The 25,410-nt window shown below is 36.9% G+C and overlaps 2 protein-coding genes across 2 annotated transcripts; one reads left to right on the top strand and one right to left on the bottom strand.

The window, feature by feature from the left end:
* Positions 1-4,373: 4,373 nt before the first annotated feature.
* Positions 4,374-5,255, bottom strand: LOC130824973 (uncharacterized). Its single transcript, XM_057689997.1, has 2 exons — positions 4,927-5,255; positions 4,374-4,875 (listed from the first exon to the last, which is right to left on the bottom strand). The coding sequence occupies exons 1-2, from the start codon at positions 5,253-5,255 to the stop codon at positions 4,374-4,376; spliced, it is 831 nt and encodes a 276-aa protein (XP_057545980.1).
* Positions 5,256-15,581: 10,326 nt separating this feature from the next.
* Positions 15,582-19,192, top strand: LOC130824972 (uncharacterized). The gene is made up of 7 exons (XM_057689995.1): positions 15,582-15,976; positions 16,137-16,248; positions 16,896-17,086; positions 17,179-17,323; positions 17,546-17,710; positions 18,620-18,727; positions 19,091-19,192. Exons 1-7 carry the CDS (start codon positions 15,582-15,584, stop codon positions 19,190-19,192), a joined length of 1,218 nt encoding a protein of 405 aa, XP_057545978.1.
* The last annotated feature ends 6,218 nt before the right edge of the window (positions 19,193-25,410 follow it).

The raw sequence follows: 25,410 nt of genomic DNA, 5'->3' as shown, positions 1-25,410 counted from the left end.
ATGCAAGTGGTGACCTCAAGAAAATATAAAAAGACAAATGCAAGCTAAAAACTCAAGCCAAGTGTGATAAACCAACCACCAACATACCATCAACCAAACAAACTAGTATGCTAAAAAGTTAGGGGTGAAGGTGAAAGAAGGTGAAAATTAAGGGATACAAAAGAAAATGGAATGCTCGAATAAGATATGAAAGAAAGTGGTATATAATGTAGGTTAACAAGAGGGCAAGAAAGAAAGGGAATAAGCTCGATCCAAACTACCAACTAGATCCATATAATACCCAAGTCCTTCAAGTAATGCCTAATGCGCTAAAAATATGTCATGGTAGAGGCTCAATAAATACTCACGGGTTCAAAATATGTCCACAAATACCCAAAGGCGGTGCCCCAAACCAAATCGATGCTGAACTATTGTTTTGAAACTTCAAGGTTCACAAAATTGCAAATCAAAAAATTTAGAAGAAATAATCTAAACTTGCCAAGGTATCATACATAGATTAAAAATATGGTCCAAAATGAAATCAAGTTAGCTACTGAAGATAAAAAAATGTGCATGAATGTGATTCAAGATATCGAAAACATAATTAAATTAAGAAAATAGTAAGCTAAATTACAAAAGTAATAAAACAGAAAGAAAATTAATGAAAGTATGCGTATATACACAAGAACCTAAGGAGACCTAAACACAACACCTCCCCCAAGCTGAACTGAGTAGTGTCCTCAATGGGACAAAAGGGCTTTAGAGAAGGTGCGAGGACTCTAGTTGTCACTCTCATCTCCCTTTTCATCTTCTTCATCTCCCTCATCATTATCTTCTTCATCATCAACTCCCTCTTCCTGTGCTCCAGGACCAAAAGATGTACTAGCGCCCCCCTAGAACCGTAAACATAACCAAAATCACCTGGTGGCAGTGTGTACCACGATGGGTGCACGTGATTCGGGGCTATATGCCCCTGCCGGTAATGATGGTCATATTATTGCCTTCGCTGGTAATCGACCATGAATTGGTCGATCCGGCTCTGTTGCGCCTCTATCCGGTAAAACCGTTGATCAAAGCCGTCCATACGCAGATGTCAGCGCTGTAAATAGGCCAGGATGGGATCAGGGTCGGTATGATGGGGTAAAGGTTGGGGTGGAGGTGCGGCATGAGAGGTGCCACCAAACTCGAAGGTAGAGGATGGGCCTCCTTGCTCAAATGTAGGTGAGGGATGACGTTCCTCGTGTGTAGAAGAAGAGCCTCTTCATCTCCGACAAGAGTACTGGTTGTGGAAAGCCTGATGTGGTGGTCTTTTCACTGCTAGAGGGTCAGGTACCTGCCCTTCTAGTCCAAAGACATATGTGGAACGGTTGGGGATTAAGTCGGGAAGAGCTTGAGTAGGGAGAGGGATACCTATTTGTCGGTCATGAAGCTTCCACCATGTTTGACTATTTTGAAGCTCTAGCCAATTAGAATGAACTACGTGGGTGGACTAAATTTAGGGTGGGAATCTTCAATGCAATGTGAAGAATTAAGCAAGCCTTCAATCCTTCGTAATTTGATAGCCAACAAACCCCAAACACAATCAAAACAGTAAATGTATTCACAACAAACAAAACAAAAGTATGTGGGTGATTCTTGAATTAAAAGACTAGGAGTTTTTATCCTTCAAGGCCAACAATTCCCTAATTACAACCAAGGACTACTCTTAATTGCAAAAGGTGATGATCTTGCACTACTCAAGATCATTGAATGTTCATATACATTCAAGGAAAAACAAAGGAATGAAATCCAATGAATTATTTCTGAAATCTCTAACTTGAATGTTTACATGGCTAAGGCCATAGACGTGAGGGACGAGGGAAATACAATGAGGATGCTAATGACTCGACAAACTAACTTTAACGGTCATTAATAGGCACGTGCAAAACATGTGCAACTTAAAAAAGAACATCTAAGCTAAAATATGCAATCTGACTATTTGACAGACTACTATTAACCAGGTGACCTTCCATCCGTTTTCTAGTGCTCTTCCAAAGAAAAATGATGGCCTCTAAGAGTCCTGGCAGAAAGCTTCTAGTGTAGAGATTCCATTTCTACCCTTAGTGGTCCCATAGATCAAAAGACACGCTCTGGCCAAGGCTCGTTAGGTTTGCTGGTCAGTGGATGCCCTCAGCTCTGTTCTGCTCTGCTTTGAGCTAACTGTTGACTGGCTGACCTTCAGCCACTCTTCTTAGGATCTTCCAATGGCTGATAAGAGGATCCTTGAATCATGGCAAGGAGATCCAAGTGTGAAGATTCCGATTCTACCCCGAGAGTCCCCCAAGGAGTTTAGGCTTGTTGTGGCACAGGTCACCAAAGTTTTTTGGTCAGTAGTTTCAACCCAACACTGTTGCGCAGTTGCTTTTGAGTGGGTGACCTTCTGCTTCTCGGGGTCTTCTAATGTTTGATAGAAGGACTGTTGGACCATGGTAGGAAGGTCCATATGCAGAAATTCCATTATTACCTTGTATGCTTCCCAAGGTGTCTATGCTTGCTCTGGTAAAGGCGTGCTAGGTCTGTTGGTCGCTAGTATTGAACAGAAACTGTTGTGCTGTAGTTTTGAGTTCTATGACTTCCTCTTCTGCTGCTGAATTTGTTTCATTGCCTTGCTTTGCATCCTTGCTTCTTGTATGAGTCATTTTAGAACCATCCCAAAATGGTTCAGTGGGTCATGCTGATGTTGGTGGCCTCTCTAGCTAGTATCCTTCTCCTCTCCAACCAAAATGCATAGCAGTTTGGGTGATGAGTCCGCGAAACTGTATCCGTGTTCGAACAGTATTAGGTTGATTAATGGTATGGCGAAGTGTGTGGACTAGAAGTCTAGCTAAGTTAAAGGTAAAATCCCATTCAGGGCAGAGGAATGAGCCTTAAATAATCAGATCGTTACTATTGGCCTTATTAGACTCAGATTTGGCCGTGATGGTGAAAGCCATGAACTTTAGCCAAATCCTGATAACAGGATGATGGACCTTTTTCAGAACTAAATTCTGCAGCTTGGTAAAGTGTTCTCCAGATATTAACGGCCAAATTTGGGAAGGGTACTGTTCATAGTCTAATCCTCCCCCCATGTCATTCGGACCAAATAAATCAGCAAGCTCAGTCGTAGTGAGCTGCTGCTTAATTTCATCTATCCTAAAATACAGTGAGGTTTCCCCATAGTCATCTTGTGTTATGGTCAAGGAACTCAAAAATTTGAGGACTAACTCAGGGTATGTTTCTGTATGCATATTGAACATAAAACCCATGCCTATTGCTCTAAAGAAATGCATAGCATACTCAAACAATCCTAGGTTTCTAAGCACATTAGCACAAATAAACCTAGTAGGAAAGATAGGTCTTTCTTTGAGATTTTAAAACTTATCTCGTAGATCTTCATTCCTAAAAATTATGTTGGGGTAGTCCTCGTCGGGTTCAACTCTTTGTGGTGATGGAGTCCTTTCTCTCCTCCTTTGCGTCCTTGGTGCCACAGCTTGTTTTTCTTGATAAACTTCCTCAATCAAAGACTCAACAAGCAAAGAACACAAAATCACTACTAAAAAGAAAAGATTAATTAGTAGAAAGCTAATTAAAACTCAAATCTTGAATAATTTAACAATTTTTACCTCAATCCTACAAACCCTAATTTGGATGGATGTTGATGAGAATGGAGCAATGTGGGTGTAATTGATGAATTTGAAGAGTGAAATAATGTTTTTGTTGATGAGTGAATGTAGAAGGATTCAAGGATTTTTGGTCTTAGGGTTTGAGTTTTCAGTGAGAGAAAGTGGGAGGAAGTGATATGCTCGAGTGAGAAATAAAGGTTTAGTCGAGGAAAACTGATTTTAAACGCGAATTCTGTTAGAATTTGCATCTCGGTCGACCTGTCAAGCGAGGTACAAGTTTCATTCTTTGCATTCTGTTTTGCTCCTGATGCTTCTAGAAAAAATTAAGTTAGTTGGTCGAGTGGTCGAGCGAGCTAATGAAGGGTTGCTCGACAGGTTGAGCAACTGCCCTATTTCACTGTATGATGTCTGCTCATCGCTTGACCCGAGCCAACCTTGCTCGGTTGGTCGAGCGGAGGGTTTTTTCAGCTGATAATCATTTAGACTACCTGCAGTGCAATGTTATATTTAAAATACCCCTTGCTCGACCCTACAGCATCAGTTGTGCAGATTTCTCATTTTTATGCATATAATGAACAACCCAACTATCAAATCCTGCATCCATCAACTTAGTGCAAGCATGCTATATAAAATATGTTACATAATGAAAAGAAAAATAAGAAATAGAAGTGAATATACACAAAAACATACCAGAGATGGGTTGCCTCCCAACAAGCGCTCGTTTAAGGTCATTAGCTTGACCGTTGCGCATTATTAATTGAGAACACATGGGGACTCAAGCGGCATTACCACTGGCCCTACAAAAGGCTCACCTGCGCGATAGTGTTTAACACATTGACCATTCACCTTGAATGTTTCCCCTTTCGCATTTGACAGCTCAATGAAACCATAGGGGAATACCCTCGTGATCTTGAATGGACCCATCCAATGTGACTTCAGTTTCCCTAGAAATAACCTCAAACGGGAGTTGAATAATAACACCAATTGTCCAACTTCAAAGTTCCTTCCGGTAAGACCCTTGTCTTGCCATCGCTTGGTCTTTTCCTTATATAGCCTTGAACTGTCATACGCATCCAAGCGTATCTCATCAAGTTCGTTGATATCTAACAACCTCTTCTCACCAGCACGCAGTAGATCATAATTAAGGGCTTTGATTGTCCAAAATGCTCTATGTTCAAGCTCTACTAGTAAATGGCACGACTTCTTATAGACTAACTTGTATGGTGTGGTTCCAATAGGGGTTTTGAATACTGTTCTGCAGGCTCAAAGAGAGTCATCCAACTTGTTCGCCCAATCTTTTCTTGACCTTGCAACCGTCTTCTCCAAAATGCTCTTGATCTCTTGGTTGCTGATTTCAGCTTGGCCACTAGTTTGCGGATGATAGCCTAGACCAATCTTATGATAAACCCCATATTTCTTTAATACACCTTCAAATCTCTTTTCCAAAAAATGTTGGCCTCCATCACTAATCAATACCCTCGGTGCGCCGAAACGCAGAAAAATGCGTTTCTTGAAGAACTTGGTAACCACGCGCGCATCATTGGTAGGAGATGCAATAGCCTCTACCCATTTTGACACATAGTCAACTGCCAGCAAGATATAGCTATTCCCATAGGAGGATGGGAATGGTCCCATGAAATCCACCCCCCATACATCAAAAACTTCGATTTCTAGGATGTTGTTGAGTGGCAATTCATTTCTTCATAAAATATTCCCTGTTCTTTCACATCCGCCACAGGATTTAACATAGGCATGTGTATCCTTGAATAGAGATGGCCAATAAAAATCACAATAAAGAATTTTTGCAGCAGTCTTGGAGGTACTAGCGTGTCCTACACAGGGCAGATCGTGAAAATGCTAGATAATAGAGGGTACTTTTTCTTGTGGAACACAAATTCTAATTACCATCAACATATAGTCTATACAGGAACGGGTCCTCCCAAAAATGTCTCTTGACATTATAGAAAAACTTCTTTTTTTTGCTGAGATGAGTATCCATCAGGAATGATTCCACTCGTTAGATAATTAGCCAGATCAGCATACCATGGAACACTTGTCATGCTTACAGTTAAGAGACACTAATCTGGAAATGAATCATCAATTGGAGCTTCCAAACTTGCTCCATCATCATGAATCAGCCGAGAAAAGTGGTCGGCAACAACATTCTTCGCACCCTACTTATCCTTCACTTCTAAATCAAACTTTTGCAGTAGGAGAATCCACTGAATCAGGCGAGACTTATCATTTTCTTTGCCATCAAGTACCTCAAAGTTGTATGATTAGTGTGGACGATCACCTTTGAACCTAACAGGTAAGGTCTAAATTTCTCTATGGCAAATACAACTGCCAAAAGCTCTTTCTTTGCTGTTGCCTAATTCATCTGAGCTGGATCCAATGTCTTAATCGTATAATAGATGGCATGCAAATTGCCATCCTTCCTCTGACCCAAAATAGCCCCTACAGCATAGTTACTTGCATTGCACATAATCTCAAAGGGGATGTTCCAATCCGGTGGTTGGATATTAGGAGCAAAGATAAGAGCCTGTTTCAGTCTGTTAAAAGCTTCAAGGCAATCGTTAGTAAACAAGAATGGGGCATCTTTGGCAAGAAGCTCAGTTAGAGGCCTAGCAATCTTAGAGAAATCCTTAATAAACCTCCGGTAAAAACCAGCGTGACCAAGAAAAATCCTTATTCCCTTAACATCAGAGGGTGGAGGCAAACACTCTATAACCTCTACTTTCGCTTTACCTACCTCAATGCCCCTGTTGGAAATAACATGACCTAACACTACCTCTTGTTGTACCATAAAATGGCATTTTGCCCCATTTAGGGTGAGGTTGGTCTCCTTACACCTACGGAACACTTTTTCGAGGTTGCTTAAGCATGCTTCGAAAGATGTTTCGTACACAGAAAAATCATCCATAAATACTTCCATAAAATCCTCAGTAAAATATGAGAAAATGGCCATCATGCATCGTTGGAATGTGGCGGGGGTATTGCAGAGACCGAAGGGCATCCTTCGATATGCAAAGGTCCCATAGGGACAAGTAAAAGAGGTCTTTTCCTGATCATCTAGATGGATAGGGATATGGAAAAATCCAGAGTATCCATCTAAATAGCAAAAATATGAATGGTTTTCCAAACGTTCCAATATTTGATCTATAAAACGCAAAGGGAAATGATCTTTATGGGTTCCTTTATAAGCATATTTTAATGAAGAGGGAAGGGGTTTAAGATCTACTTGAAGAGGCGTGGATCTCTCTTGTTTAACCGTCACAGAAGCCTCCAAAACTGTCTCCATCATTGGTTCCATATAGAAATTTGGTTAATCTAACAGCTTCTTCAAAATTATGGCCTCTAAGCACCTTCCAACCTCAACTCCTTCTAAGATTGACCTCAAAGGGTCATCATACTGTGGATGCATAATCTCAACCCTTGCTACTTCTGCTCTGCAAAGTGATTCATCAGCGGGTCCTTTCATCATTGATGGAAGCTGAAACTCAACGTCCTCCCCCAAGATGTTCAATGTAAGCTTGCCATTGAACACATCAAAAATAGCTCGTGCAGTCTTCAAAAAATATCTCCCAAGAACAATAGGTGTGACATGATCTTCAACAATATCCATAATCACAAAATCACAAGGGACATAGAACTTCCTGTTTTGAACTGGCAAATCTTCAATAACTCCAACTGGAAACCATATTGATCTATCGGCTAGCTGCAAAGACATCCTTGTTGGCTTGATCTCTGCATTGATCCTCTTGCATAAAGATAGCGGCATGATACTCACACTAGCTCCCAAATCGAAAAGTGCTTTATTAACCAAAACATCACCAAATTTGACTAGAATGGTGAAACACCCGGGGTCAGCTTCTTTTTTCGACAACGTGCACTCAAAGATAGCACTACATGCTCCTCTTAGTGTTTCTTTGCCTATTTCCGCCAGCTTCCTTTTGTTAGATAATACCTCCTTTAGAAATTTTGCATAAGAAGACATCTCCTTGATAGCATCTATGAAGGGAACGTTTATTTCAAGCTTACTCAGAACTTCTAAAATCTTCCCATATTTTTCTTCAAGCTTGCGACGCGCTAATCTCTATAGGAAAGGAATAGGAGGTACATATACATCAGTGGTGGGCTCCTTTCTCTTCTCTGGGGCAGGTGCTGGTTGTTCCTCCTTTTGTGCTTCTTCCTCTATTACCACCTCTTCTTCTTCATTCTAAACAACAACCATGGGTGGCGGATTATAGGTGGTGCCGCTTCTTACTTTAACTGCATTTACATGCCCAGAGGGATTTTTCTCTATGTTGCTTGGCAGCTGTCTACTAGGTTTGGAAAGATTGCTTAATTGCTGCACCATCTGTGCCATCTGATTATCAATGATTTTTTTGTGTGCTTGAATCTGCTGGATGGCAATGAATCATCATTAATCATGGACTGAGTGGCAATGAAGTTTTCCATCATGGACTCCAAATTTTATTTTTGCGGTGAGTTTGGTGGTGGAGGTCTTTGAAACCCTGGGGGTTATTGGTTATATGTTGGTGGAGGTTGCTATAATATGGCGGGTTAAATGATGCATTGGGATTTTTATATGAAAAGTTGGGATGATGCTTCTAACCTTCATTGTAAGTGTTGGAGTATGGGTTGAATGGTGGCTTCCCTTGGTTGTACACTGCATTAACTTGTTGGCTTGATGACGATTCTGCTGCTGCACGCTTTGATAGGGAATAACCATGGATTCCACACACTTCACAAGCCTTCAATGTGTTCCCGACACTTAACTGGTCCATCCTCCTTGATAATGCGTGGACAGAATTTTGAATGGCAAGTAATGCAGCCAATTCATATTTTCCACCTTTCTTGGTATTCCTTTTATCTCTCCAATGGAAGTTTGAGGACATTTCCTCGATTCTGCTTGGCTACCTCAGGGGTTTTGGCCATCAATGTTCCTCTAGCTGCAGCATCTACTGAAATTTGTATCTCGTCCCTAAGACTATTGTAAACATTCTGAATTAAGAGCCAGTCTGGGATTCCATGGTACGGGCACTTCCTTTGTAACCCTTTATATCTTTCCCAAGCCTCGTATGATGCTTCACTATCTTCTTCACGGAATGAGGTGATGTCATTACGTAGTTTAGCAGTTTTGGCTAGTGAAAAGAATCGAGCAAGAAAAGCCTTAGATAATGCCTCCCCAGTGCGATACTTGTTTGGCCCTTCAGATCTTAACCAATCTCTTGCCTCACCACGGAGTGAGTAGGGGAAACAAATCAGCTTCATTTGTTCATTAGAAATCCCCTGATATTTAACAGTGCCACACTTGTTCACGAACTCATCTAGATGGTCATTTGTATGCTCCATCTCAGAACCGAAAAATTGATTCTGAACAATGAATTGAAAGAAAGCTAGTTTGATCTCATAATTTGCGGCTGTGATGGCTGGCTGAACAATACTCGACCCTAGACTCCCATCAGGCATGGCATATTCCCAAAGGCATTTTGGGTGTTCTACTACCATTTTTCGTTGTTTCCTTCTCCTTCTTCTTCTCCCAATTTCAGGATTTATAGGTACAAGATTCTCTTGTCCTTGAGACCTAGTGTGCATACACTACACTCAAAATAATATGGGTTGAATCCACAAGGAGTGGGGGTTAAGTTAATAGTTTCTCGATCAATTAGTGTGTTCGAAAACGTATAATATGATGTTTGGAGATAGAAATAATTAAAACAAGCAATTAAAAGTACTTAATGAAAATAAAGCGTAAAAGTAAATAAGGATACAATGAACTAAAAGCAAGGATAAAATGATCAATAAGCTAAGAGGCATAGGCTAGGCTTTCTCCCCAAAGTATTTTTTACTAAACATTAACCTAAAGTCATGTATATTTTGTTACGGGGAAGAACGTATCATAAGTACTACTGTTCTCTCTCGACCAACAAAAGCTTCCTAAACATACTCAACGACCTATTCTCATGGAGTTAAGCATAATTTAAGACAAGAATCACACATTCAACATTTCCAATCAAAGCATCTACCTATTCTCATGGAGATGTCTTAACTTTTAAGCATAGATTATCATTAAAAATCAACTCTCGCCCTCAATTCAACGACACTACAACATCATAGAAAAATCCATTTTAAACCATAAACAACACAACCAAGCCAAAGGTAAAGAAAGTGATTCAAACTACATACATGGTGGTAATGCCTAGCCTAAGCCAAAACCAGCTACTCACTCATACTTATATTGAAATTGTAGATTGCAAACAAGCCAAGAATCACAGATGAATAAATTATACTATAGTAGCCTAAAGAGATGAGTGCAATTTAAGTTGAATAACTATAAGCATGAATATATAAAACTTCAACGCAAACAATGAAAGATGACTAAGTGACATGAATTGAAATCAATATAAGCAAAGATAGAAGTTACTCTTTTAAGTTCAATCTAAGGATGAACAAGATTGATATATCCTGGACTGCTCAAGCTACCTTGGCTCGAGCCCATTCTGGTCAAGTGGGTCTACTTTGGCTTCTTTTTGGCTTGTTATTATGGTTTGGCTCATGACGTTTCACTTCTTTAAGCCCTCGGTGTTTAGGTGAAGAATGTATGCACTCAAAAGGGCTAGTTTGTGCTCGATGTTGATGATTCGATGCCGAAATGAAATAAAATACCAAAGCAACAAAACAAGCGTAAAATCCAATAAACCAATGCGATAACATGTAGTTTCCTCACGCTAAACATGCCACTTATAGGGGTAAAAATAAAGATAAAATGTAGCTAACGGTGGACCTTATGGACTTTAATTATTATTTTTATATATATCGATTTACAACTAAAATGATTGTATTAATTTTTTAAAATAATAATCATCAATTTTATTAGTTAAATAAACTTATCTTTTCAAAATGATTCCATATCATCTTGGTGTTTTGATAAAATTTTTATTTTTGACTCAAGTATTTATAAAGAATTATTAATCGGTTTATTGGTAAAATAGTCAAACTAATTTGTTGAAATTCTTAGCATTGTTTTTCTTGAAAACTCATTTCATTTAGATTTTGGACCCTTAATAACTTGTCGGATTATTTTTCTTAGTTATGATATATCCGTTTTACTATTTTACTTGGTTATTTGATGAAATACGTTATTAAGTACTTAGAAATATTACCCTTGACTTTTATGATAATTATGACATAGTAATGACTTAGTTTAGCCTCAGGAATCTTAGTATAGCTACAAAAATTTGTTATTTAATTAATATTAATTTATTAGATACTAGTAATTGTTACTATTAAAAGGGTAGAATTGTCAAAATTTTGACTAATGGAAGTTTGACTTATAAGAATGTAAACTCTTTCGGTTTAGAGTCTTGTTTGATATTGAATGATATTGAACATATGACTCTGATAGTAAGGTAACGTCGAACCATGGACCAGCATGTAAAATCCCGACGTTCGTGTTAATCGGCACGTAAAATGCGGTGTTAGATAGGGGGTCCGAGAAAAACCCATCCTGTGGAGTCTCGAGCATAACAGTATTGAGAGGAGTGACGACTCCCACCACAGTTAGGGTTTAGGACTACAATCCTCACCTAACTAGACCCTTACATATATTAGCTGTCATTATTGTTGTGATTGTGTGATGTGCTATGATGGTAAAGTTATGAGGCTTACTCGAAAGCAGTAATGAACTTCTGCTAGTATTGAGAATGTACCTTAATGGATTAATAAAGGTCAATAATGAGTAATAACCTTCTATATTGTGCTTGATGATTATTTTGTAACCATGATTTAACTATCGCATCATAAGCTTGTTGAGGAAATTGTACTCGGCTTTATCGTTGACCGATTTAATCGGCTGTCATCCGTATTATGGATGCCAGTATTTTGTAGGAAAATTTAGCTTAGGTTTCGATCCAGGTCGCAACTTTAATTATTGTATCGAGGACTTATTGTATCCGTATTATGAATGATGATATTGTACTTATGCTTTTCTTATCGTATTTAAACAAACCTTATGTTATATTTTCTCAGTTGTAATATTTTTAATTTATGTTTTAAACGGTTTTAGTTGAAATGGTTTTTAGCAATTCGACGTTTACACTTCCGCATTATTTATCTTAAGTATAATTGTTAATCCCAAAAAGGGGTTTTACACAAATCACCACTATCCAGATCCAAAATCTCGAATTCACTAAATACTTGACCATTTTGCTGTCTGTGCACCAACCGTAATAACATTTTACCCTTCACCTCCTCTATCTTGCTTCTCAAACATTTCTTTAGCCTAGACAATGCTTCCGCCATTGGCCTCTAGAGAATTTTGAGGGTTTTCATTTTGAGGTTTAGGTTTTATTTTGGAGAAACCAAAAGTACGATCACCTTTGGGTTTATGAAGACGAAAACATTAATTAGCCGGTCACCGTGATACGGATCCTTATAAACAGCTCATTAGTAAAAAACATTAAAAAAAATAGAAACTGAACTCTATGTACAAAAGGCTGTTTTTTTTAAAAGAAAAAAAAATGTAACAGCATATTCTTTTAAATTGTTTGAGTTGGCCAATTTGAAATCGGCGCACGTTGAGACGGCCTCAATAGAGAATTACTGAACATTAATTATATTTTGCTTTCCCAAAAACTAGCTACATCCCCGAAATTATGAAGGCAAAGACTAACTGGAATTTAGTATTAATAAAGCGAAGCTCACTTTTGCCAGCCCCATTAAGGGGTTACTTAAAGTTTAAACCACAGCCAAAGTAAAATACTTGACCCAAAACCAAACCAAAGCAAAGACTGAGTATAAGCACATTAGTGTCCGTTAAACAAGTTAATAAAATTTTGATATGTCTAAGCTCATTTTTTAAGGATTAAACTTATATCGCAAAAGTCATACTTGACTCAAAACAATAGGTTTAAACCCTTTCAAAAAACTTACTGTAACAGGCTCAAATTTCTTAATCTTAATCTTCCGATTAATTATTCCGAAATTTTGTTTCGAATTCCTAATCCTTTGGTTATCTAATTCAAATGACCTTTAATTCCTAAACCTTATTCCGATTTTGTAATTTCTTCCAAATATTAAACTTAAAAATATATATATATTCTTAAATTTCTTTATAAGCACTAAAATATTATTTTATTATTTTATACTACGAAAAGTAAAATTTTAATATTATATTTACGGTTTTATTAAAACGTTACGTTTCAATTTCGTTTCCTTAAACTAACTTTACTACTTATCATTTTAACCTTACAACTTTGATTTAATTATTTTATACCTAAAAATTAACTATATTTTTCTTATTAACTTTAAGTATAGTTCTAACAAAAATTTTCTAAGTAAACTATCATATTTTCATAATAAAACCTTAATCATACTTTCCCATTAATCTAAAACATTTCACTAGTATAAACTAGAACAAAAATTTGATGAACCAAAATCCTTTCTACATCAATCCATAATGTTCATCAATTGCACAAGCTATCACCATTCCCTTACACAAGTTAACCTTCTTTTACACTCCAAACTCTTACACATCCACTTACACACTCCAACTCTTACACATTCACTTACACACTCTAAATCACTTACACAACTTAACCTTCTTTTTCATACAATCTTATGAACTAAATTTGCCAAAAATCCATTATAAATACCCCTCCTTAGCCATGAGATCACTTGCACCCCCATCATCAAATCTTTCTACCATTCTTTCTTATATCTTCACTTCAATAACATCTTACTAACTTTATACCCTTTTTATTTGTTGAAGAATCAAATGAAGATGGAGCTTGATCTTATCACTTCTTAAGCCAATAATCATCAACTTTTGAAAAGTCAAGTATTATCTTTTGGAGCTTGGATATCATTTTCTTTTGGGTAATTGAATATCTACTTCTTTGAAGCTTGGAGCCTTGAAGACTTTCTCTTTTGGAGCTTATTTCTTTAAGTTCTTATTTTCTTATTAATATTCTCTTACTTGGTTTAGCACCACCTTTGGAGGAAAATGGTACACATTTTCTTAACTCTCTTGTTACATGATATGTATTTATGGTTGCTTGATAATATAAAAGCATGATCAACATGATTTTATTTTAGTCATTTAAACTTTACATGGTAATATTAAAGTCATATCCAGTTTAGTGATATTTTCGTCAAAACAATAATACTTTTGGGAAAATCGCAAAAAAAAATTCATATACATGGAAATTTTTGATTAATATGATAATATACATATATATGAATTTTACTAATTAAATAAACTTATGTCTTTAAATTGATTCCATATCATCTTGGGGTTTTGATAAATTTTTAATCGGTTTATTGGTAAAATAGTCTAACAAATTTGTTAAAATGCTTAGCGTTGTTTTTCTCGAAAACGCATTTCATTTAGATTTTGGACCTTTAATAACATGTCGGATTATGCTTTTTTTTAAGTTATGATAGATCCGTTTTACTATTTTACTGATTATTCGATAAAATACGTTATTAATATTACTCTTGACTTTTATGATTATTTATGACATAATAATGACTTAGTTTAGCCTCAGGAATCTTAGTATAGCTACCAAAATTTGTTATTTAATTAATATTAATTTATTAGATACTAGTAATTTGTTTCTATTAAAAGGGTAGAATTGTCAAAATTTTGACTAGTGATAGTTTGACTTATAAGAATGTAAACTATTTCGGTTTAGAGTCTTGTTTGATATTGCATGATATTGATTGTATGACTCTGATAGTAAGGTAATGTCGAACCAAGGACCGGCATGTAAAATCCCGGCGTTCGTGTTAGCCGGTACGTAAAATGCGGTGTCAGACAAGGGGTCCGAGAAAAACCCATCTTGTGAAGTCTCGAGCATAACAGTATTGAGAGGAGTGACGAATCCCACCACAGTTAGGGTTTAGGACTACGGTCCTCACCTAACCATACCCTTTCATATATCAGTTGTCATTATTGTTTTGATCCTGTGATGTGCTATGATGGTAAAGTTATGAGGCTTAATTGAATTTAATTAAATAAGCATTAAGGTTACCAAGTAGTTAGTAGCAGTAATGAACTTCTGCTAGTATTGAGAATGTAACTTAATGACTTAGTAAAGGTCAATAATGAGTAATAACCTTCTATATTGTGCTTGATGATTATTTTTTAAGCATGATTTAACTATCGCATCATAAGCTTGTTGAGAAAATTGTACTCGGCTTTATCGCTGACCGATTTAATCGGCTGTCATCCGTGTTATGGATGACAGTATTTTGCAGGAAAATTTAGCTCAGGCTTCGATCCAGGCCGCAACTTTAATTATTCTATCGAGGACTTAGCTTCAATGATTTTACTTGATGACTATATTGTACTTATGTTTTTTTTCGTATTTAAGTAAACCTTATTTTATATTTTCTCAATTGTAAGATATTTTTTTTTTACTTATGTTTTGAACGATTTTAGTTTAAATGGTTTTTAGCAGTTCAGCGTTTTACACTTACGCATTATTTATCTTAAGTATAATTATTAATGTTAATTATGTATCGAGAGTGCCGCTCCTGCTACACGTGGTATCAGAGCTAAAGTTACTCGAATCTTGGAATTTTAGTTCCATGTGTAAGGCTCGATAGCCGACTAAAAAAAAAATTCAAATGATTTTTCAAAACATGTCTTCCTAAAAATTCTTTTTGTTTTCTATGTGCTTATGTGATTATGTGTAAAATTACGTGGCAGATTAATTAAGTTAATGTGAAAGTTAGTCACATGTTTAAAAATTTTTTTAGGTAAGAAATGGCGTAACTTCATCTGATCACGAAGCTAGAGTTCGAGAGCTAGAAGCACAACTAGCTCGGATGAAAAGGACAAATGAGCGACTGATCACCCTCTTGGAGAATCAGGCTCAAGAGTAATATCATCGTCCGCCGCAATACGACGGAGAAGCTGATCTGGTTCGCTTTAAGAATTGGCTCGCAGAGATGGAGAAACTTTTAGAGGTCATTAACTGTCCAGCGCACCTAAAAGTAAAGCTGGTTTCCTTCTACCTATCTGGTCCAACTGAGTTATGGTGGCGTTCTGTCAAGGCCACTATGACAGATACCTTTTGGGATGATTTCCTTATAACTCTTCGTCAACAATTCTATCCGCCATCACTTCAACAGAAAAAGGAGAATGAGTTCTTACATCTTCGTCAGGGTCTTATGACCGTGATTGAGTACAGTTGTAAGTTCAATGAGCTGTCTCGATTTGCTTCTGACATCGTAAGCAAAGAAAGTGTTCGTGCTTCCCGCTTCTTTGAGGGTCTTAATCTTAAGATCCAAAAGGGGATCGGGAAGGATCCTAACTTCCGAGATCTCTACAACCGAGCGCTTGAGTATGAGAGGATCCTTGAAAAAGAGGACAACACCAACAAAAGAAAATTTCATGGAGGCAACAACAACAGGAACAAGAGGCCGACCAATTGGGATCGCAAGCCGTTCCAACCAACCACTTCAACAAGAATCACAGTTTGGAAGTGACGCTTATGTGGTAAGGATCACCGAGGTCGTTCATGCACTGGGAAGATCATCTGCTTCAAATGCAAAAAGGAGGGTCATGTTTCCACTAACTGCCGAGAAGGGATCCAGTTGGGAGCTAGTAGTACTGGTAATTATGGAGCTCCTAGTTCTTCGGGAAATGTTCAGAGTATTATAGCTAGGAGGACTGGGGGTTTGCACGCTATAAGCAACCATGTAGACAGTCTTCATCAGGCATTTGAGGGTAAGGTCATTTCTGGTCATTTTGTCGTAGGAGACTCTTTGGCTCATATTCTTTTTGATTCAGGAGCTGACCGATCTTTTATCTCTTCTTCTTTCCTTCATAAATCCTCTATCTCTCTTGAACCTTAAAAATTTAATCTCCAAATTCTATTACCTGACAGTTCACCATTCCTATATGACCGTATCTTTCCTAATTTCCCTCTTAAGATTTCGGACAACCATCTACCTGCCGATTTAATAGTGTTTGAGTTGGGTACATATGATATTATTTTTGGAATGGACTGGTTGGGACGTCATCATGCGGAGATTTTGTGTAAAGAGAAGATCGTTCGGGTTAAGGCTCCAGGTGAAGAATGTTTGATTAGGAAGAATTTTTTGTTTCCCATTCAGACCATTTCTGCAGTTCAAGCCATTGAGATGATTAAACATGGAGATAAGGGATATTTGTGTTTTATTGCTAGTAGTGAGGAGAAAATCAAGTTAGGTCTTGAGGAAACCCCAATTGTTTGTGATTACCCTGATGTTTTCCCTGAGGATCTACTTGGTTTACCTCCAAGGAGAGAGGTTGACTTTCATATTTATCTAATTCCTGATACTACCCCTATCTCTAAGACTCCGTACCGTTTTGCTCCAGCTGAGTTAGCCGAATTGAAAAAGCAATTGGATGAGTTATTAGAGAAAGGTTTTATCCAACCTAGTGTGTCACCCTGGGGAGCCCCTGTTCTGTTTGTAAAGAAGAAGGATGAACGATGAGATTGTGTATTGATTATAGAGAGATTAATAAGATCATCATTAAGAACCGTTACCCTTTGCCCAGGATAGATGATTTGTTTGATCGGCTAAGAGGTGCTCAGGTGTTCTCGAAGATTGATTTAAGGTCTGGATATCATCAATTGAGGATAGCCAAGGAGGATGTTCCTAAAACAGCATTTCGGACCCGATATGGACATTATGAGTTTTTGGTGATGCCATTTGGGTTAACAAATGCACCTGCAGCATTTATGGATTTGATGTAGAGGTATCTTCGTCCTTATTTGGATAAATTCGTGATTATTTTTATCGATGATATTTTGGTATATTCAAGGAGTAGGGAAGAACATGAAGAACACTTGAGAATGATTCTGGAGCTTTTGACAAAAGAGAAATTATATGGGAAGTTTAGTAAGTGTGAGTTTTGGCTTGAGGAAATTTCTTTTCTAGGTCATATGGTGTCTAAAGGTGGAATTTCTGTAGATCCTGAGAAGATTAAAGTAATAACGGACTGGCCGATTCCTAGAAATGTGACTGAACTTTGGAGCTTTTTGGGATTAGCTGGGTACTATAGGAAATACGTTGAAAACTTTTCTAAGGTTGATCGTCCCATGTTTAAGCTGTTGAAGAAAGAGATACGATTTCAGTGGAATGAGAGGCACACAATTGCTTTCGAGGAATTAAAGAAAAGACTTACTACCGCCCCTGTTTTAGCAATGCCTGATTGTAGCAAGCCATTCGAGGTCTATTTTGATGCTTCATTCGAAGGTTTAGGTTGTGTACTTATGCAAGAAGGAAAGGTCATAGCTTATGCATCGAGGCAGTTAAGGCCACATGAGGTGAATTACCCCGTGCATGACATTGAACTTGCTGCATTAATCTTTGCTTTGGAGTTGTGGAGACAATATTGGTATAGGTTACCGTGTAAGATCTACACTGATCATCAAAATTTGAGGTATGTCTTCAACCAAAAAGAATTGAACATGCGCCAAAGGCGGTGGCTTGAGGTTATTAAGGATTATGATCTTGAAATTGTGTACCACCCTGGAAAAGCGAATAAGGTAGCTGATGCCTTGAGTAGGAGACCGAGAGTGTCTATGAATGCCATTATGTCTGTACCATGGGAGTTGTATCGTGAGATGCAGAGTTTGGGATTAGAGATTTGTAGTCGACACGAGGTTGGTCAGTATTTGGGAGCAATGACTATACAACCCACTTTGTTTGATCGTATAATTGAGGCACAACTTGAGGATCCAGAGATTGTTTAGTTGATCCATAGAGTTGAGGAAAATGAGACTGATGCTTTTGAGTTAGGAGAAAGAGGAGAGTTGAGGATGAACGGTAGATTGTGTGTTCCAAATCAATTTGAATTGAAGAATGAGATTCTGAAGGAAGGTCATCAAAGTTTATTTCATTTGCATCCAGGTAGAGATAAGATGATTGAGGAGATAAGAGAGATATTTTGGTGGAAAGGTCTAAGGAAAGATGTCTCTGATTTTGTGTCTCAGTGCCTAGTCTGCCAGAGGGTAAAGTTTGAGAGACAAAAGAGTTTAGGGTTGCTTCAACCCTTGCCTGTCCCAGATTGGAAGTGGGACTCGATTTCTATGGACTTTGTGGTAGGGCTACCAAGGACCCAGCGAGGGAATGATGTTATTTGGGTCATTGTTGACAGATTGACCAAGGTCGCTAGATTTGTGCCGATGAAGAATACTTGGGGGGCCAAGAAATTAGTAGATGCCTATGCCCGAGAGATTGTCAGACTTCATGGTGTTCCGAGGACTATTGTTTCGAATAGGGATCCGAAGTTTTTATCGAGGTTTTGGGAAAAGTTGCAGGAAGCTTTTGGGAGTAAGTTGTGCTTGAGTACTGCTTTTAATCCTGCGACTGATGGTCAGACTGAGAGAACTATTCAATCTTTAGAGGATCTTTTGAGATGTTGTGTGTTGGACTTTGAGGGTTGTTGGGAAGATAAATTACAGATGGTGGAGTTCGCCTACAACAAGAGTTTCCAATCTAGTATTATGAGAAGCTCTTTATGGAAGGAAGTGCCGAGTACCTTTGTGTTGGGATTTGATGGATAGGACCATTCCCGAAGGTCCACATGTGATTCAGGAATCTATTGATGCTCTGAAGATTGTTCAACAGAACATGAGAGCAGCACAGAGCCAACAAAAGAGTTATGCTGATAATCGTCGAAATATGTTGCAATTTGAGGTTGGCGACAAGGTTTTCCTAAAGGTTTCACCTACAAGGGGTGTCCAACGTTTTGGAGTTCGAGGAAAGTTGAGTCCAAAATTTATTGGACCTTTTGAGACCCTAAGGAGAGTCGGGGAAGTTTCTTATGAGTTGGCTTTACCTCCAAGTTTAGCAAAAGTTCATAATGTGTTCCATGTTTCACAGTTGAGAAAGTATGTTCATGATCCGTCTCATGTTCTAGCTCACGAGCCGCTTTTGATTGAGGAGTCTTTGGTGTATGAGGAACGACCAATCAGGATCTTAGATACCCGAGTAAAAGAGTTGAGAAATTCGAGAATTTCATTGGTCAAGGTTTTGTGGTCAAACCAAGGGGTTGAAGAGGCGACTTGGGAAAAAGAGGTCGACATAAGAGAGCGTTATCCTAACCTTTTTGGTAAGTCCTAGTTTCGGGACGAAACTATCTAAAGGGGGAAAGAGTTGTAACAGGCTCAAATTTCTTAATCATAATCTTCCGATTAATTATTCCGAAATTTTATTTTGAATTCCTAATCCTTTGGTTATCTAATTCAAATGACCTTTAATTCCTAAACCTTATTCCGATTTTGTAATTTCTTCCAAATATTAAACTTAAAAATATATATATATTCTTATATTTCTTTATAAGCACTAAAATATTATTTTATTATTTTATACTACGAAAAGTAAAATTTTAATATTATATATACGGTTTTATTAAAACGTTACGTTTCAATTTCGTTTCCTTAAACTAACTTTACTACTTATCATTTTAACCTTACAACTTTGATTTAATTATTTTATACCTAAAAATTAACTATATTTTTCTTATTAACTATAAGTATAGTTTTAACCAAAATTTTCTAAGTAAACTATCATATTTTCATAATAAAACATTAATCATACTTTCCCATTAATCTAAAACATTTCACTAGTATAAACTAGAACAAAAATTTGATGAACCAAAATCCTTTCTACATCAATCCATAATGTTCATCAGTTACACAAGCTATCACCATTCCCTTACACAAGTTAACCTTCTTTTACACTTTCACTTACACACTCTAAATCACTTACACAAGTTAACCTTCTTTTTCATACAATCTTATGAACTAAAATTTACCCAAAATCCATTATAAATACCCCTCCTTAGCCATGAGTTCACTTGCACCCCCATCATCAAATCTTTCTACCATTCTTTCTTATATCTTCACTTCATTAACATCTTACTAACTTTATACGCTTTTTATTTTTTGAAGAATCAAATGAAGATGGAGCTTGATCTTATCACTTCTTAAGCCAATAATCATCAACTTTTGAAAGGTCAAGTATTATCTTTTGGATCTTGGATATCATTTTCTTTTGGGTAATTAAAGATCTACTTCTTTGAAGCTTGGAGCCTTGAAGACTTTCTCTTACTTGGTTTAGCACCACCTTTGGAGCAAAATGGTACACATTTTCTTAACTCTCTTGTTATGTGATATTTATTTATGGTTACTTGATAATATAAAAGCATGATCAACATGATTTTATTTTAGTCATTTAAACTTTACATGGTAATATTAAAGTCATATCCAGTTTAGTGATATTTTCGTCAAAACAATAATACTTTTGGGACACTCGAAAAAAAAAATTTATATATATGGAAATATTTGATTAATATGATAGTATAGATATATATATGAATTTTACTAGTTAAATAAACTTATGTCTTTAAAATGATTCCTTATCATCTTGGTGTTTTGATAAATTTTTAATCAGTTTATTGGTAAAATAGTCAAACAAATTTGTTAAAATGCTTAGCGTTGTTTTTCTCGAAAACTCATTTCATTTAGATTTTAAACCTTTAATAACTTGTCGAATTATGGTTTTTTTTTAAGTTATGATAGATCCGTTTTACTATTTTACTGATTATTCGATAAAATACATTATTAATATTACTCTTGACTTTTATGATTATTTATGACATAATAATGACTTAGTTTAGCCTCAGAAATCTTAGTATAGCTACGAAAATTTGTTATTTAATTAATATTAATTTATTAGATACTAGTAATTTGTTTCTATTAAAAGGGTAGAATTGTCAAAATTTTGACTAGTGCCAGTTTGACTTATAAGAATGTAAACTATTTCGGTTTAGTGTCTTGTTTGATATTTCATGATATTGATTGTATGACTCTGATAGTAAGGTAATGTCGAACCATGGACCGGCATGTAAAATCCCGGCGTTCGTGTTAGCCGGCACGTAAAATGCGGTGTCAGACAAGGGGTCCGAGAAAAACCCATCTTGTGAAGTCTCGAGCATAACAGTATTGAGAGGAGTGACGACTCCCACCACAGTTAGGGTTTAGGACTACGGTCCTCACCTAACCAGACCCTTTCATATATCAATTGTCATTATTGTTTTGATCTTGTGATGTGCTATGATGGTAAAGTTATGAGGCTTAATTGAATTTGATTAAATAAGTTTTAAGGTTACCATGTATTTAGTAGCAGTAATGAACTTCTGCTAGTATTGAGAATGTAACTTAATGGCTTAGTAAAGGTCAATAATGAGTAATAACCTTCTATATTGTGCTTGATGATTATTTTTAAGCATGATTTAACTATCGCATCATAAGCTTGTTGAGAAAATTGTACTCGGCTTTATCGCTGACCGATTTAATCGGCTATCATCCGTATTATGGATGACAGTTGTTGACCTCTTAAGGTTTTGATGATGTCTTCACTTTTAAATAAACAAACATTTTAGAGATTGTTTTGTAGGTATATATCCGGTTTAGTTTAAATCGTTGATGAAGCCTATGACTTGGATTCGTGGAAGTTGTACATGTCTTAAATATGTTCAAGATGTTAGATAAGTGTTACAATGTTCAAAAAAGATGAACAGTCTACTGTTCCTAAATGAACAATCTGACAGAAGTTAAAGCTGGAGACAGTACGTTGTTCCTACGAAGCAGGTCTGAAGAATAGCATCGATTGGAAAATTTCGAATTAATTATTTTCTATGTTTTAAGTTGATGTAACGGTTTAGAATTAATTTAATTACTTAACTAATTAATAAATTAGTTGGCAAATCTATTTTTAGGCTTTCTAAAAATAGCCTAAGACTTTTTCTTAGTTAGATCTAGATCTCCTATTTTTTAGGATCTTATTATTTCCAACTCCTAATGCTATTTTTAGTATTATGGAAACTGATGGGTTTTGAGCAAATATTAGCCAGACGATTTATTCATTCCACCACCTTTTCTTTGAGAACGTGGAGGTCGTGGGAGTTATGCTGTTGAAAACTGCTGGTTGTTCCCTCTATAAATAGAAGGGACTTTGCTCAAACTAAGTGTGCGATCTGGAATGTCATAAAGGGGAGATCAATATAAGAAAAATATTTTCAGTTTTAAATGCCAACTATTTTATTATATTTTTCTTAAGTAATTATTTTGATTATAAATCTTTTGAAGAATTGGCCTTGTAAGGGTTAATGTGTGAATTGTTGTAATTAGACTTGTGGGAAGTCTAAGGGAATAGAGAAGAGAGAAAAACGTGAGAAGAGAAAGAGAAGGAGAGAAAATAGAAGAGAAGAGAATTAGGCCTAGAGAAGAGAAGCTTCAAGTGAAGCATATTTGTTTTGTGTAATTGTAATTGATTGCCTTAACATAGTGAGAATCTTAAAATCCCGGGGGGTCGTGGTTTTTCTCTCTTATTAGGCCAAGAGAGTTTCCACGTAAAATCTTTGTCTCCTTTAATTATTTTCTTTTCGTTTTTAAGTTTAAGTTTTTGATCTTCACTTAGTATAATTCCGCAAAATTTAGAGGCGAAAATCTTAAACATACAACAAAACAATTCACCCCCCCCCCCCTCTTGTTGCTTTCGATCATATATTAGTATTCCTACAATTGGTATCAGAGCCCTGTTCCTCATTTAATCAGGAAACCCTGAGAGCAGTATCCTGTTCCCTGTCAAGATGATGAAGATGAACGAACGCATGGAAGAGGGGTACTCAACGCAAAGGCCACCCATGTTTGATGGGAAATTCTATACCTACTGGAAAAATAGAATGGAAATCTTCATAAAGGCTGAAAACTACCAAGTATGGAGAGTTATCGAAATTGGAGACTTTGAGGTGACGACCATCAACTCCAACAACGAAACTATTCCAAAACCAATCACTGAATACGAGAAGGAAGATTTTTTCAAAAGATGGAGATGAACGCCCTAGCTATCAAATTACTTCACTGTGGGCTTGGTCCAAATGAGCACAATCGCATTATGGGTTGCAAAACCGCTAAGCAGATTTGGGACCTGCTCGAAGTTACCCATGAAGGTACAAGTGAAGTAAAAAGATCCAAGATTGACTTGCTTATGTCGAAGTATGAAAGATTCGTCATGGAACCTAGGGAAAGCATTCAAGAAATGTTCACTAGGTTCACAAATATTACGAATGAGTTAGTCTCTCTTGGAAGAATTATTCCCGTTGATGAACAAGTTAGAAAGGTACTCAGAAGTCTTCCTCAAGACGAACGCTGGAGAGCAAAGGTCACAGCCATCCAGGAGTCCAAAGATTTCACCAAGTTTAATCTGGAAGAGCTGGCTGGTTCCCTAATGACCCATGAATTGCATTTGGGAACAGCTGACAGTTCCCGAAACAAAGGACTGGCTCTGGCAGCAGATGAAAGTGATGAATCAGAAACTGGTGAAGAGGAAGCAGCTTTGTTGGCTCGTAAATTCAAAAAATTCTTCAGAAACAGAAGATATAGTAGTCAAAGAAATAACAAAGAAAAGGGAACAGTATACTGTCTCTAACAGAAATTACATTAATAACATTCAAATTAATTCAGGTAAGATCGACAAGGAACCTAAGAAAGTCTGGGTTCCTGTAATTAACAATTAATTATCGTGCAGGATCAAGTGAGGGGGAACAGCTCATGGTATCTCGACAGTGGGTGTTCCAAGCATATGACGGGTGATAAATCAAAATTTCTCTCACTTGAAGCCTATGATGGGGGAACAGTAACCTTCGGTGACAATATGAAGGGTGAGATAATCGCCAAAGGAAAGGTTGGAAGGTCCAGTTCTCATGCCATCGATAATGTATTTTTAGTCGAGAATTTAAAACACAATTTGTTAAGCATTTCTCAATTTTGCGACAAAGGTAACTCTGTTAAGTTTACTTCTGAAAAATGTATAATTTCTAAGAACAGCACAGGAGACCCCGTGCTGGAGGGAATCAGAAAAGGGAACACCTACGTGGTGGACCTGGACACTGTTCCCAGAAACAGTCTAACATGTTTAAGTGTTATTGAAGAAGACCCACTTCTTTGGCACAAGCGCCTAGGTCATGCTAGTTACTCATTGATTAACACCTTAAGAGCAAAAGACCTAGTAAGAGGATTACCAGCAATAAAATTTCTTAAAAATGAAGTTTGTGATCCCTGTGCTAAAGGGAAACAAGTGCGGTCATCCTTCAAAGCAAAAAACGTTGTGACTACCACTAGACCATTAGAATTAATTCATATGGATTTATGTGGACCAATGAGAACACAAAGCCGTAGTGGCAAAAGGTATGTGTTTGTTATTGTTGATGATTATAGTAGATTCACTTGGACATTATTTCTCGTAAGCAAAGATGAAGCTTTTGATGAGTTTATTTCTTTTGCTAATAAAATACAAAAATCTACTAATAATCAAATTGTTCACATAAGGTCTGATCATGGAAAAGAATTTGAAAATTCAAACTTCATGAATTATTGCAATGAACATGGTATAAATCACAATTTTTCAGCACCTAGAACACCACAACAAAATGGAGTGGTGGAAAGGAAGAATAGAACCCTAGAAGAAATGGCTAGGACCATGTTGATTGCTAGTGGTCTACCTAGGAGTTTTTGGGCAGAAGCCGTTAATACTGCATGCTATATATTGAATCGAGTACTAATTAGACCAATCACTTCTAAGACACCTTATGAATTGCTCAAAGGTGTTAAACCAAATATCTCCTATTTTCGTGTTTTTGGATGCAAATGTTTTGTTCATGTAAATGGAAAACGAAACATAGGTAAATTTGATGAAAGAAGTGATGAGGCAGTATTTA

The sequence above is a fragment of the Amaranthus tricolor genome, chromosome 10 (genome assembly GCF_026212465.1).
Source record: "Amaranthus tricolor cultivar Red isolate AtriRed21 chromosome 10, ASM2621246v1, whole genome shotgun sequence".
NCBI classification, from domain to species: Eukaryota; Viridiplantae; Streptophyta; class Magnoliopsida; order Caryophyllales; family Amaranthaceae; genus Amaranthus; species Amaranthus tricolor.
This window is presented reverse-complemented; position numbering and strand designations above follow the sequence as displayed.

Bases quoted from the DNA above. Each gene is read 5' to 3' on its own strand.
- LOC130824973 (XM_057689997.1), bottom strand. From the start codon at position 5,255: ATGGGACCATTCCCATCCTCCTATGGGAATAGCTATATCTTGCTGGCA. The intron at 4,876-4,926 runs GTCAAGAAAAGA...TTGAGCCTGCAG, and splicing joins TTGGAGAAGACGGTTGCAAG to AACAGTATTCAAAACCCCTA.
- LOC130824972 (XM_057689995.1), top strand. From the start codon at position 15,582: ATGGAGAAACTTTTAGAGGTCATTAACTGTCCAGCGCACCTAAAAGTA. The intron at 16,249-16,895 runs GTAATTATGGAG...GTTTTCCCTGAG, and splicing joins GTTGGGAGCTAGTAGTACTG to GATCTACTTGGTTTACCTCC. The intron at 17,324-17,545 runs GTGATGCCATTT...TTTTGGCTTGAG, and splicing joins ATGGACATTATGAGTTTTTG to GAAATTTCTTTTCTAGGTCA.